Here is a 16138-nt window from a genome sequence, read left to right on the forward strand (position 1 = left end):
TGCAGGCATATTTTATCGACAGACTCTGCTCGATTTTTATCAATCTGGCTATCAATCTGGTGATAAGTTATGTCAACAAATTTTGCTCGATTTCTGCCGGCAATCTGCTGTCTAATTATGTCAACAGACTTTATCAGCAGAACATAAACTGAATACGGATGCAGTTTATATCAGTTTGACATGTTTTGATCATATCAGTCTGCCAATATACTCCTAACATTTTGCTAACGGACTAATAGTTAAATTGACCCAGATAGCCAAATGCAATGAGGTTACTGTCATGTTGCCAATAATTGTTGAAGCAACTAATTTTAACAAACTAGAGACAAGGTGAGACAGCATTATGTCTGTTACGTTGAACTCACATAAATTCATGTGCTAATAACAACAAATTAATTGCAACATGTCAGCATATTGCTGACATGTTGTAGACAACGTAATATCAATATTGCAGACCATTTGCTTCGTTAATTGATTGCATGTAGAAGCAGACATATAGCTGCATTCGTAACGCATTCTATCTCGATGTCAGCAAGTATACTGCAAATATATAATAATACATGCGATGCATTTGTTTGCTGAATATGTCATATCAAGCTTGGCTATCTGAGGATATTACTATCTTGTGCCCTCTTAAGATTAAACAACTTTTTGCGACATATTTTTTATAAATAGAATTGGAAAAAAATATTGAATAAATATATTAAATTGTCTTCTTTGTATATTATTTTTAAGTTTGCCCTTAAATTTTGTTTACTATTTTTGCTAAATAAAAAATTTGTTCTTTTTAGCTGAACTGGGACTGCACTAGAACTAGCAAATTCACAGAATATTCTGCCAATGCACGAGTATAAAGTAATAAAAAGGATGTTTCAGTGCAGTACTAACTATGTACTAATGGTAATTTTATGTACTAATGGTACATCAAAATGAAAAACATAAATAATCTGTCAATAGCAAAATTATTCGATGAAGAAAGATTTATTTGTAATAAAATTTATTTTATTACAAATTTATAAAAAAATTAATTTTAAATTTATTAATTATAATTAAAAATTTATTTTTAAAATTTTTCTATTAATTAATAATTGTTTTTATCTTTACATTAATATTATTTACATGATGATAATGTTATTTACATATTAAATGTTTTCTTTTTCGCAACTAATGCGTTATTAATTAAAAGTCAAACTGTTATTTGTGTTTAAATACATAGCCATATCGAACTGTACTATCTTAAGACCTAGGGCAGGCAATGCAATGAACTGTTGACTATACAACACTATTACGCTGCTAAAAAGAACAGCATCTGACATTACTTCTGCTAAAAAAAATGTTTCACACTTTCTAAACTAATTCTGCCAATTTATCTAAAAAGAACAATCCTATGACGAATGAATGATACATTTTCATATATGTACTAATAAATTCCTAAATTCTTGTCTCTATACACTAAAAACGGCGTAAAATTGATATCTCCAAAGTGCACGATTGAGTTTAATCACAATGCGACATGTCTTCCTCTATTGTTCAAATCTTTTGCAATAATACTTTGTGTATTTTCTGGTTTATTGATGATTTTGTACTATATTAATATCCATAGTTTTAAACAGGGAAGGGAAGTAACGCGTTACTTGTAACGCCGTTACCGTTATAGTTACTTTTTTTTGGTAACGGATTGGTAACGGCGTTACACTTTTTTTTCTGTAACTGTAACGATAACGTAGTTACATTTTTTTAGTAACGATAACGAATTTACAGTTACTTTTAGCGTTACTTTTTCGCTGATCGATGCATTAGCAAATCGGCATGATACCGTGCTCGTTGTAAGACTCGCCGCACTAGGTTCGCCATTTGGCACGCCCGTTGCGCATGTGCACCTGCCCTGTCCTCTGTACAGAAGGCTGCGCAGGAAGTAACTAAGAACTAACTTAACCTTAAGCTATACCGCGTGGCAATCGTTCATGTGCCGGTATCGAAGAAGTAACGTCGCAATAATAGCGTGTCGCGTTCGCAGTCCTGCTTTTATTACGGAGTTCGTAATATTTATCATCGTACCAATCAATGTGTTCACGATTTGTGCAAGTGTTCCCGTACACATACCTTTTCTCTGCTTCCTTGACAGTGCATATTCCCGCATTACTGTATCACGCGGTCGTTCTCCGCCGTACTCTCGTGCGGTCTGTCTCGGCTTTTACAGCGGTTCTATATCTTTGTGCTATTATACGGCCGTTATCTCCTCGCGTACACGGTCTGTCTGTCTACGCTACGTTCGTTTTTGATTTCGCGGTTTGCACTTTGCACTGACTACGTCGCAAGTGATATTTTATATCTCTCACAGTGTAAGTATGTTTAATTATTTAATCGTTTATTATTAAAAGACATTACTTATAATTTAGTATTGTGCGGCTTTATTCTGTATCACACGAAATATTATTTAATAATAAGTCTCTCTGAATAAAAATAATAAAACTTTTGGCCTTGGTTTGTGATTTTTTGTAGCGATCGGATCTGCTCAGAAATGGAAACGATAGCCGAAGAGGCGAATACGCCAAGTACATCATCTAAATCCTTGAATAAGGCACCATGGCCGGCATACAAAGAAATTTTTGTATTCGAACCTGAACTTAGTAATGAGAAGAATTATGCATTTACTTGCAAATTATGTTTAGGCAAAAAAATTATACATGCTAGCAAAAGCTCCACAGCCAATTTAAAGAAGCACATAAGCGTAAGTTTAGTTTTCTTATTATTTTTATTTATGTTAATAAATAAATTTCAATATTTTATTTGTTAATATACATATAAATAAATAAATAAATAAATGTCTAAATAAATAAATAAATACATATATATATATATACATATAAAATAATTTCTTAATTTCTTAAAAACTTTGTGCAAAATAAACGCAATAACGATAACTGTATATTTTTATAATAGTAATTAATTCAATATTTAAATAAAAAAGAATACAAGAAAATTTGTAAAATTAAAAAATTTTTTTTTAGATTCTAAGGAATGTACACAATTGCACCGTATATTCTAGTTCATTGAATCAAATCTCCAATGTAAAAATAGTAGGTATAAAAAGCATGGCATGTAAAAGTGTGTTTAAATAAATAAGTGTGTTTAAATAAATATAAAAATTAATAATTCTTTCATAAATTAATATATATTTTTATTCTTTTATTTCTTTTTAACATTAAATTTTTTATTTTTATTTTTGTAAATGACAAAGAATTATTTGTATTTTATAACAGATTTTTTTAAATTTAAAACAATATTAATATAAAAATTTATATCTTAATATCTGTTATTTACATATATATCTGTTTCAATATATCTATATATTTGTGTGTATTTTGTTATAAATTAATTTTATAATTTTTTTTAGATATGCTTTCTTTTATTTCTGTTTAAAAACTTTTTTAGTTAATTGAACTTTTAAATAATTTTTAGTTACTATATTATTATTTTCTTTATATTGTAACATTTATAATATACATATATATGTATACACACATATTTACATACATATGTATATATAATATATCACATAAATGCAAGCATACATACATACATACATATATACATGCACGCATACATATATGCATACATACATACATACATACATGTATACCTATCTATACATATATATGATATTACTTTTATTTCTAAGTTTTAATTATATTGAATTAATATAGGTAAAACATCCACATTCTTTAAAAGATTTGGAAAAAGCTAAATCTAAACTCACACATAATAAACGTCAATATGAAGAAGACATTAATAATGTTACAAAAAAGCAGTGTGTGTTACAAAAATGGAGTTCTGGAACAGCTGGAATAACTCAAAATAAGTTAGACACTGCCATACTACGATTTATTGTTGAAAATGTCCAACCACTCGCGGTTGTTGAGAGTCCTGCATTTATTGATTTGATTAAAATTGGATTGCCTTCATCAATTCGAATAATGTGTAAAAAAACATTAAGAGATAAACTTAATAAATTATATCTGGATATGAAAATCGCTCTTGAAAAACAATTTACTGAAATCGATACGGTTTCAACTACAGCAGATTTATGGAGCAAAGCGAAAAGGTACATGTGTGTATAATTATGTTTTATTTAATATTTTTACATTAATATTTTATTTTTTAATGTTTTATTACATAATAATTAAAATAATTAAAATCTTTTATTTTTATAGAAGTTACTTAGGAGTAACGGTCCATTGGATTAATCCAGAAAATTTAACAAGAGAGTCTGCCGCCTTAGCTTGTCGTAGAATTAAAGGGAAACATACTTTTGATGTTTTAGCAAAAGCCATTAACTCTATATTTGTTGAATATCATATTCAAAATAAAATTTGTTGCACAACAGATAATGGTTCAAATTTTGTTAAAGCATTTCGGTGAGTTAATATTTTATGATATTATATACACTTTTGTATTATATGTATGTGCATAATAATTTTATATGTATTCATTATATTAAAAAAACCACATATTACATTTTTATATAAATATATTTAATTTTTTAGAGACTTTGAAAAAGAACAAGATAAGGAGATTAACACGGAATTTCACAATTTAAGTGATCTATTGATTACGAATGAAGAAAGTTTAGACACGGAAGATATTACTCTTCCACCACACCATAGGTGTGTTAGTCACACGCTTAATCTTATTGCAGCCAAAGATTCTGAAAGAGCCTTGGAGAATGATCCCACATATAAAAAAAAGTACAGAATAATATTTGCAAAATTATCGAAATTGTGGAATAAACAAAACCAGTCTATTCAAGTGGCCGACAAAATAAAAGATATTTGCGGCGTTTATCTAAAAACTCCAGTTACGAGGTAAAAACTAAAAAAGCTCTTATTTTTTATTTATCTATATTTTTTCTGTATTTTATTTTAATAAATGTTATATTTTTTTAAAAATATCTATTTACACATACATATGCTTACAAACATACGAACACACATACACATGATATATACTTATACATATATACAATATAAAAACAAAATTTATTTGTTATAGATGGAATTCAACTTTTGATTCCACATATCAACTTGTAACTCTTTTGAAAGATAGCTCAGATAAAATTAATCACTGTTTGGACTATTGTAATTTACAAAGGCTGACAAATAATGACGTAAAATTTTTAGACGAGTATTGTCAGGTAAAGTGCACATATTTAATGTAATAGAATATATGAATTATATGTATAATATGTATATATATATACATATGTATTGTATATGCACGTATATTAATAAGTATATATTTTAAATATTTTCTTTAGGTAATGGAGCCTTTAGCTAGAGCATTAGATATCTTACAAAGTGACGTAGGAATGTATATGGGATACTTATTGCCCGTATTGAGCAGCTTACAAGAAAAATTAAAAAACATCAAAAATTTGACGGATTGTCAATCATTAGTTATCGCAATTCAAGAAGGCTTAAATCGAAGGTAATTTATTAAATAATAAAAAAATATACAACTAAAAAAATGCATATAATATTTGCATAATAAAAAATATAAAAGTATAAATATTTTATTATATGTATATTTTTTAAATTTTAGATTTTGTACAATATTTGAAAAAAAGGAATTAATAATAGCAAGTTCATTACATCCTAAATTTAAACTAAACTGGTTAAATGGAGATAAGAAGAAATTAGCTAGAGCCTATTTAGAAGATTTGTTAGACATTCGCTCAAATGAAAGTTCATTAAACTCAAGCAAAGATAATGATTATGACGATTTTTTTAATTTTCATGGACAATCAACATCAACTTCAGAATCTGGCGAAGAAGAACTAACACGATTTCTGAAATCGAAAAGATCTGACGTTGCATTATTACTAGATTTTCCAAAATTAAAAAAGTTATTCATTAAATTTAATACGGCTTTGCCAAGCAGTGCTTCGGTTGAAAGATTGTTTAGTATCGGTAATTCTGTACTATCACCTTCTAAAGGCCATCTAAATGATGACTTATTAGAATATCAACTTTTATTAAAAATTAATAAAAAATATCGATAAAATTTAACATATGTTTTGTGATTTAGATAATCCTTTCATAAAGAAAGAAAGAGAGAGAGTATATATTGCACGAAACAAAATTTATTACAATTATAGATTAAAAAAAGTAACGAAAAAGTAACGAACCGTTATTTTTTAAGTAACGGTAACTATAACTAGTTACTTTTGAAAATCAATAACTAAAAACGGTAACTAGTTACCTTCTTAACTTGGTAACGAGTAACGGTAACTAGTTACTTTTAAAAAGTAACGTTCCCTTCCCTGGTTTTAAATATATTTTTGATCAATTTTAATGAAAGATAAAAATAAAAATAGATTATACTAACGAGTGCCACAGAAGGATCCATGCCTGTAATAGGAATGCGACTAGCTGATTTGCAGTGATATGTAGTATCCATTTCAACTTCTTCTTCATTCATCTTGTCTTCAATACTACCTGATTTCTGTGTAGTATGAGGATCCAAATAAATCACTTCATCCCCTAAAAATATTGATTTTATGCATTTATTAAGTCACGCGTAATTTTATATTTATATTAAATTTTTAAAAAATGTATTTAAATTCTATAAATATATGTACATTAAAGTGATTTATTAAAGTGGAGATATCCAAATATCTAAAAAAGTACATACAATTTCTTTTAAACAAGAGTTGTTCAGTTTAAAAAGGAAAATAAGATGCAACATTTATTTTGACTATGAGATTATATAAGAAAACCACTGTAAGTTTTTTGTAGGACACATTTTTTATTCTGGATTATTATAGCTAATGTCGAAAAAATGTTTTCAAAATAATATGATTAAGCTCCTTTTAAAATTTTCCTGAATAAGTCTTCAAAGTTTTTACGTCATATTTCAAATAGTCAAATCTGTCAAGTTCATATATTGCAAATTATGCATTACATGTTATACTGAAAGAATTTTGATAGTAGTCGCGCATGATCTACCATCTTAATTGGTTCTGGCAGAAATACAGTAAAAACTAATCCAAATTTAAGCAAAAGTTTATTGCATAAAAAATAATACATATTAACAATATGACATACCATTATGCTCGGCAAAACATCATTAAAAATCAAATTTATCTGCGCAAGAACGCAATAGCAAAAATGCGGCAAAAATTAAACGCTGCTGTCTCAAAAAGTAACAGTAAAACACAACAGAAACACATGTTGTCATGAAATAACAGAACCACAGCAACATCTTGATTTTATATATACAGAGTGGACCAATAACTCTGTCCACCTGGAATATCTCCGTTATTTTTAGAGATACAAAAATTTTATACATATAAAAGTTGTACGGTACCAAGAGAGCTGTAATATGCTACTAATGCTAAAAAGCTGTAATATGATACTAATAATTTTTTTGTAGGTGGAGGTGCTTCAAAGATTTCGAGGTCATCTCCATTTTTTTGAATGGAACCCCCCATTTTTATTACCTATTCTTATAGCTTATCTCGAGAGCTTTCCAAAACACTATAATAAAGTATTTCTTCATTGAGTACTTTTCAAGTTATAAGGCTTGAAATAATTTCTTAATTTTACATAAATTATAAAATATCTAGTAAAATATTCATTCTTTTATTATCTTACCTTAATATTTTTATATACAGAATAATGAGAGAAATCAATTGGTGTAAAGAAAAAAGTTGTTTTAAAAAAATATATATAATTTGCAATTAACAATTTCATATTTTTTCTTAAAAACAACTGTATGTTTTCTTTACACCAATTGATTCCCCTCATTATTTTGTACATAAAAGCATTAAAGTAAGATAATCGAAAAATGAATATTTTACTAGATATTTTATGGTTTATGTAAAATTAAGAAATGATTTTAACCATCATAACTCAAAAAGTACTCAATGAAGAAATACTTTATTATAGTGTTTTGGAAAGCTCTCGAGATAAGCTATAAGAATAGGTAATAAAAATGGGGGGTTCCATTCAAAAAAATGGAGATGACCTCGAAATCTTTGAAGCACCTCCACCTACAAAAAAATTATTAGTAGCATATTACGGCCCTCTTGGTACCGTATAATTTTTATACGTACAAAATTTTTGTATCTCTAAAAATAACGGAGATATTCCAAGTGGACAGAGTTATTGGTCTACCCTTATATACAGGGTGTCCCATTTTAAAGGACCCACTCAAATATCTCAGAAACATTTGCATTAAATCGAAAAATGTTTCAAACAAAAGTTGTATAGCTTCAAGGGAGCCATAAGATGATGACAATAATTTGACCTTGGAAAATCATTTGAAGGCCATGTGAAGGTCAACTTTAAAATCTTAAATAGAAACGTCCATTTTTTATTTGGTATTCCTGTAGCTGACATCGAGAGCTTTCCAAAACACTACAATTTTTCCATTAAGTACTTTTCGAGTTATAAGGCTTGAAATAATATCTTAATTTTACACATAAACCATAAAATATCTAGTAAAATATTCATTTTTCGATTATCTTGTCTTAATACTTTTATGTACAAAATAATGAGAGGAATCAATTGGTGTAAAGAAAACACATAGTTATTTTTAAGAAAAAATATGTAATTTGCAATTAACAATTACATATTTTTTCTTCGAACCAACTATATTTTTTCTTCACGACAATTTATTCCTCTCATTATTTTGTACATAAAAGTATTAAAACAAGATAATCGAAAAATGAATATTTTACTAGATATATTACAGTTTATGTAACATTAAGGAATGATTTCAAGCCTCATAACTCGGAAAGTACTTAATGAAAACTAACTTAATTATAGTGTTTTGGAAAGCTCTCGATATGAACTATAAGAACATATAAAAGCATGTAGTGTGTCCCATTTAAAAAATTGAATGTGATCTTCACGTGACCTTCAGGTAACTCTTCAATGTCAAACTAATGACACCATTTTATGTCCTCCTTCAAGCCATATAACGTTTGTCTGAAACATTTTTTTCTACAATCAAAATTAAAAAAGTTATGGAGGGTGGAACTTTTAAAATGGGACATCCTGTATATACAGGGTGACCCATTTTAACTTAGGCAGCCAAATAACTCGAAAAATAAGCACACTACGAAAAAATGGTTAGAATCAAAATTTCGTCATTTCGAGGGGGACGTATAAATCCAATGACGTTAAAATCAGCCCCCCCACCCCTCCCCCTGGGCGGTGAAGGGGGGCAAGTTTGAAATCTTAAATGGGACCCCCTATTTTTCATTGCATATTCTTGTAGCTTATCTCGAGAGCTTTCCAAAACACTATAATTAAGTACCTTTTTATTAAGTACTTTTTGAGTTATAAGACTTGAAATAATTTCTTAATTTTACATAAACCATAAAATATCTAGTAAACCATTCATTTTTCGATTATCTTACCTTCATACTTTTATGTACAAAATAATGAAAGGAATCAATTGGTGTAAAGAAAACATACAGTTGTTTTTAAGAAAAAATATGGAATTGTTAATTGCAAATTACATATTTTTTCTTAGAAACAACTATGTGTTTTCTTTACACCAATTGATTCCTCTCATTATTTTGTACATAAAAGTATGAAGGTAAGATAATCGAAAAATGAATGGTTTACTAGATATTTTATGGTTTATGTAAAATTAAGAAATTATTTCAAGCCTTATAACTCAAAAAGTACTTAATAAAAAGGTACTTAATTATAGTGTTTTGGAAAGCTCTCGAGATAAGCTACAAGAATATGCAATGAAAAATAGGGGGTTCCATTTAAGATTTCAAACTTGCCCCCCTTCACCGCCCAGGGGGAGGGGTGGGGGGGCTGATTTTAACGTCATTGGATTTATACGTCCCCCTCGAAATGACGAAATTTTGATTCTAACCATTTTTTCGTAGTGTGCTTATTTTTCGAGTTATTTGGCTGCCTAAGTTAAAATGGGTCACCCTGTATACATATATATGGGACGTTCCACGTCAATCGGATCATTTGTCTGTCCAAAATTTAATACAACGTACAGGGACGTGTAATGACTCAAAAAATTTGTCTACTCAAGTACTTTCAGAAGCCATGTGCCACTTTGAAAAAATCAAGATGGCGGCTCTAATATGCCGCCTGAAAGTGCCAAAAATCGCATGAATCCCTGGATAATCATACGTTATTAGCTGTTCAATAATTGAATCGACCTCAAAATGACCTCAATAAGGATTTTTGGAGTTACTGATCACGAATGTAATGTCTGATGTTTCACGTCAACCGAATCATCTCCCTGTCTATTGATGCAACGTAAAAAAAGGGTGTAAGGGATTAAATTACTCGTCTTTACTAGTACTTTTTGATGAAATATGTTTTATTGCCAAAAAACAACATAGCGAGATCAATATGACGTCCGTAAAGAGGGAAATAAAAAGATTTAGTCTCATTTTCGATTAAAGTGTTTCAATGTTCCGGCAAATACCTTTTTTTACTTAAAAGCCACTTATTGTTAGTATCTCTAGAAATCAATCACCGTATTGAGTTTCCGGGAAGAAACAAGATGACATATGTTATGCTCTAATAATCTTGCAGTAATTATAGTATCTACTGCGTTTGAATATCTTTTTATCTCTAATCTTTTATTAGAAATAGGGATGAATGCGTGACACATCTGAATATTGGGCACAGCAGGTGCATTAGGAAATTTTTTATTCAGAGATTTCAAAGTCTTCTGGTGATCCTCTTTAGTGTAATAAAAAAATCGTATGTTAGTAAATTTTTTCTTAGCCCAAGAGAAGAGAGATCTTGAGTTCAAAATAGCATTGTTTGGATCAATTTGTAGGCTATAGCGAGTCGCTCCAAGACCATTACATAGTCCTTTACCATGTGATGGAGCATGGAAGTGTCATTCGGCTTCAATGTCAAAATCAACTTTGTGATTCATCAGATGGATCATTTGAAATCTATTTTTGAAATGCTGTTTAGCGCCATCGGTTATGTAAATAATTTTGTTCACTTTTGGACATACTTTTTTAATTTCCGGTATTACCATTTGCTGCATCATGTACACTGCTGCTGCGTCGTAAGTTGTGCAATCTGATAGTAAAATAATGCTGTAATGCTCCATTTTTTTTCCAGAAACAATAGTAAAATAGAACTGTAAAAGAACAATAGTAAAATAGAACTGTAAAAACTATGCATTGGTCATTGTTATAATGGAAAGCCTGTGCTGTATCTTGTACAACGTAGGCATAATTTTCTGCAAAATCACACTGAAGTAGCAGTTCATCTTCTCATAAATTTTCTTTCTTATTAGATATGAACTTTGATTGAGCTTTTGAAATGAAATTATGAAGAATGAATGCTTTTAAGCGTTGGCACAGTTCATCAACAAAATCTTCTGAAAGAAGACATTCTTGTTTTAAAGTACATCGATCAGTAGATTGCCACATGCTGAAAATCACTTGCAGTATACCCAGATAGCACATGGAACTCCTATGGACGTCCAATGGACATTCGAGTTTGGACATGTGGACGTCCATAAGATGTCTGAATTAAGTCCGACGGATATCCATTGGACATCCATAAGACGTCGGTTATTCACTACTTCGGATGTCCAAAAAACAATCCAAAAAAGGACTTAAAATGGACATCATTTTCAGTGTCTTACTCTTTCAAATTATTATTGGAATAAATATCAAAAATTCATAAACTCAGAAAAAAATTTATATTTAATTATGTATAATTGTGTAGATATAATTATGTATGGATTTTGACCTAATTTAATCATATATAAAAAATTGTTCTTTATTATACATAAATAAATAGCATTATGTATCCTTCATAACATTTAAAACATAAAAAATTCTTTGGCCCAACAAAATTAAATAATATAATAAAATAGTATAATTTATCTATTTCATATAAAACTTTACATAAAATTCATGTAAAAATTTTATTTATATTTATACTTGCTTATTGCACTCTACATTTTAAATAGGTAATTTAAAATGTAAAGTGCAACAAGCAAGTTTAAATAAGTACCGGATTATTTTCGTTTATTTGCCGGACATTTACTTGTACGACTTATAAAATCAATTTAATATCTGAAACTCTTGTATTGAGATCACAAATTAAATTGAACAGTATATTTTTAATCTTATTTGTTACTCTTTGCAAACTTTATATAATTCTTATAACTAAAACTTAAATACGAGAAAGATAGCGCATCGCACGTCGCATAGCGGTAAACGAACGAACTAACACATCCTTGCGTGCTCGCGCGAAACTTTGATGTCCAAGATCGGACATTTTGTGGACGTCCAAATATTGGCCGTTAACGGATGTCCCGAATCGGATGTACGATGAACAGTCATTTCATGTCCATGGACGTACGGACGTAAAATGGACATAAAATGAATGTCCATAGGATGTCCTGTGCTGTCTGGGTATTGTTCTGTTTCAATATTCCTAGAATAAGATCAGAAAATTTCTCCATATGTAGGATATTTTCGAGTGCATATACCGACCAACCCGTTCACATATTATCCGCTCACGGCTGCATCGCTTGTAAAACCCGAAGCGTCTCGCGCTGCGTTATGCTTTCCGCGTGTGCACCTTTTCGGACGCCCCGCGCGGTTCTTGAAACGTCTTGTAACAATTCGCGACGATACACGACAGAAGGACGAGTGTGAACTGCAGCGATGCAGTTCAGACAAAGGGTAGTTCCTAACGATCGTTCGAAGAGTCGAGACGTGCTCTGACTGTACTCCAGTTTTGTAATTATACTCTGTACCATATACCGATTCCAATAAATTATACTTGTAGATAACATCCTACATATTTTTGGGGGCTCGTCCGGGATCGGATCAAATCACGGTATAGAGTGTGATATCAGATATACGAAGAAGTGCGTTCAAGTGCAGAATTCAAGTGCAACGTAAGAAGTTTTAAGACGTAAAGTTGTGAAGACGTAAATAACGATGGAATCAGGCACTGGCGCAGCAAACGACGATTTGAGTACAACGTTGATGAGCATGACGACGATCCAACTAAAACAGGAACTCAAGAAACGAAAACTAAAGACGGCTGGATTGAAAAGCGAACTTATCGCAAGACTGTGGCCGTTTATGCAACTCGAACGCGAACACGGTGAAACAGAACATGACGACGATAATCCAGGTAAAGACGACGACGAAGACATACGCAGACAAGAACACGACGGCGGAAATGATACTAGTGACTCAAGTGATGAAGATGAGGCACCAATCGAAAGAAGATTTAAGAAAGAAACCCGAAGAAACCAATTATTGACGTTCAGAGATGTTGAAGAATCCCTGGAAACATTCAGCGGAGATGACAGAACCAACGTGAAAAGATGGATCAAAGATTTTGAAGAAATGGCGGTATTGTGCGAGTGGTCCGACATCCAGAAGGTAGCATACGTGAAGCGCCTTCTTCGCGGTTCAGCGAAACTATTCGTGAATTATGAAAAGTGCACGAAGACGTGGAAAAAATTACGGCGAGCATTAATAGAAGAATTTGCCAACATTGTAAATGGTCACGCAGTGCATCAGGAGTTATCACGACGAAAGAAGACATCCGACGAGTCATACCAAGCGTACATATACAAAATGCTCGAGATCGCAGCACAAGCCGATGTGGATACGCAATCGGTAATCCAATACATTATCGAGGGTATCCAAGACGACGCAGTTAATAAGACAGTATTACATGGAGCAAAAACGATACGTGAATTGAAGGAAAGATTCACTCGATACGAAGCTATAAAAATGGAGGGAAAATCAAAGATGAGGCAGTCGAAACTGGAGGAGAAGAAGAAGATGATCCGAAGCGACGCGGGTCCGACGGAGGCGAAGAGATGTTTCAACTGCGGCAGTAAGGACCATCTGGGTAAAGCGTGCCCGACGAAAGACAGAGGTGTCAAGTGTTTCAAGTGCAATCAATATGGACACATCGTTAAATTGTGTAAAGTAGCCGTAAGTACACAGAAGGAAACCGCATGTATAGCCATTAAGGATCCGCAGCAGAAACAGATCAAAGAAATAAGAATTTCAAATCAATGTTTCGTCAGCGTTATAGACACCGCTAGCGATTTAAGTCTGATTAATCGAGATTGTTACAAGAAATTAGGTTGTCCCGAATTAAATAATGGCGTAAATTTTTTAAATAATAGCACGCGCGGTTCCTTCACAACAAATATTGTTATTGATGGCGAGACATTTGAAATTACGTTTCGTCGATAATGAAATAATGAAATATACGGTCTTGATCGGTGCTGACTTTTTGAATTTGGTTGACTTACGTTCGCTAAAGGGCAAAGTAATAATTCGAAAAGCTATCGAAGATAATTTAGATGTGCCCGAGGTATTGAAGATCGACGTAATCGAAAAAGTAGACCCGTTTGATTTTTCACGTATTCTCGACGAAAACGCTCGACGAGAAGTAGAGATTATCGCCAAGAATTATAATCCGAGAAAAACACGTGAAGTCGGTACTAAAATGGTACTAGTTTTAAAAGATGAAATCCCGATTTATCAAAGACCGCGTAGACTATCTCAGCCGGAAAGACGAGAAGTCGATAAACAATTAAAAGAATGGTTAGATGACGGTATAATAAGACCCTCTAATTCCGATTACGCAAGTCCTGTCGTTTTAGTTAAAAAGAAAAACGGCGATACCAGAATCTGTGTAGATTTCAGGGAGCTAAACCAGAAAATAATAAAAGATCGCTATCCGTTGCCACTAATTGAAGATCAATTAGATCGTTTACAAGGCGCGAAAATTTTCAGCACGCTCGATCTGAAAAACGGTTTTTTCCATGTCGAAGTAGCTGAAGAAAGTAGGAAGTACACTTCTTTCGTTGTTCCAACAGGCCAGTACGAATTTATGCGGATGCCTTTCGGACTCTGTAATTCTCCCGCGGTATTCCAAAAATTTATAAACGCTGTATTTAAAGATCTGATTTTTAAGGGAACAGTATTAACTTATATGGACGATTTGATTATTCCTTCACAAAGTATCGAACAAGCAATTGACGATCTAAAGCACGTGATAAAGGTAGCAAGTCAAGCCGGTTTGCATATCAACTGGCGAAAGTGTCAATTTATCCAAACGAAAATTGAATATTTAGGACATGTCGTGATTAACGGAACCGTAGCACCGTCGGAATGTAAAACTAACGCCGTTATGAGATTTCCGACTCCTAAATGTGTCAGGGATGTACAAAGTTTTGTCGGTCTTACGAGTTATTTCCGAAAATTTATTCCCCGATATTCCATGATAGCACGACCGTTGACGAATCTTTTAAGAAATGATGTAGATTTTCGATACAGAAAAGACGAAGAGCAGGCATTTCTAAGTTTAAAATTCGCGCTGAGCAATAAGCCCGTTTTAAAATTATATAAAGTCGGAGCTGAAACGGAGTTACATACAGACGCTTCGAAATTCGGTTACGGTGCAATTTTATTGCAGAAGGATGATTCGGATAACACTATGCATCCAGTTTATTACGCAAGCGGCAAAACCACCTCAGCCGAAGAGAAATATACTAGCTATGAGCTCGAAGTACTTGCAGTCGTTAAAGCGTTGAAAAAATTCCGAGTATATCTATTAGGTATTCGCTTCAAAATCATTACTGACTGTAAGGCGTTTACTCTAACAATGAATAAAAAAGATTTATGCGTTCGTGTAGCTCGGTGGGCTCTAGCCTTAGAAGAATATGATTACGAAATTCAACATAGACCAGGAAAGAATATGATGCATGTAGACGCGCTAAATAGAAATCCCCTCCCAGAAGTTCTACTTGTCAGCGAAAGTAACGACGGTTTAATTGCCAAATTTAAAAAAGCTCAGAGTACCGATCAAGATCTGCAGAAGATTATTAAATTAGCGACACTCAATAAAGCCGACGGATATTTATTAAGAAACGATTTATTGTATAAAGACACAATGGCGAATTATTGTTAGTAGTACCTAAGATTTTGCAAAGTTCGATAATTAGACAAGCGCATGAGCAAGGTCATTTCGGTGTTAATAAAACGGAAACGCTAGTACGTAGAGATTATTGGTTTAAGAATATGCGACCGAAGATCGAAAAGATTGTAATGAGTTGTATAAATTGTATT

The 16138-nt window shown here is 31.7% G+C and overlaps 1 protein-coding gene and 1 long non-coding RNA gene across 12 annotated transcripts in view; one reads left to right on the forward strand and one right to left on the reverse strand.

Annotated features, from left to right (window-relative positions):
- LOC105248882 (cysteine protease ATG4B) overlaps positions 1 to 16138 on the reverse strand; it is a 274541-nt gene that overhangs the window by 147308 nt on the left and 111095 nt on the right. For 10 of the 11 annotated variants that reach the window (XR_003123633.1, XR_003123634.1, XM_025414544.1 and 7 more), the window contains one exon: positions 6388 to 6542. Coding sequence is in view for 9 of the 11 variants with exons in the window: in XM_025414544.1 (XP_025270329.1) it covers positions 6388 to 6542 (155 nt within the window). In the remaining 2 variants the exon portion in view is untranslated. Of the gene's footprint in view, positions 1 to 5684; positions 5849 to 6387; positions 6543 to 16138 lie in introns of those variants that run through there. The other variant, XM_025414553.1, reaches the window with a different exon arrangement.
- On the forward strand, positions 2166 to 3077 carry LOC112639695. Its single transcript, XR_003123636.1, has 3 exons — positions 2166 to 2342; positions 2503 to 2731; positions 3012 to 3077. It is a non-coding gene; the product is annotated as an uncharacterized LOC112639695 (long non-coding RNA).

Source organism: Camponotus floridanus, unplaced genomic scaffold (assembly GCF_003227725.1).
Source record: "Camponotus floridanus strain SB8 unplaced genomic scaffold, Cflo_v7.5 scaffold83, whole genome shotgun sequence".
NCBI lineage: Eukaryota > Metazoa > Arthropoda > Insecta > Hymenoptera > Formicidae > Camponotus > Camponotus floridanus.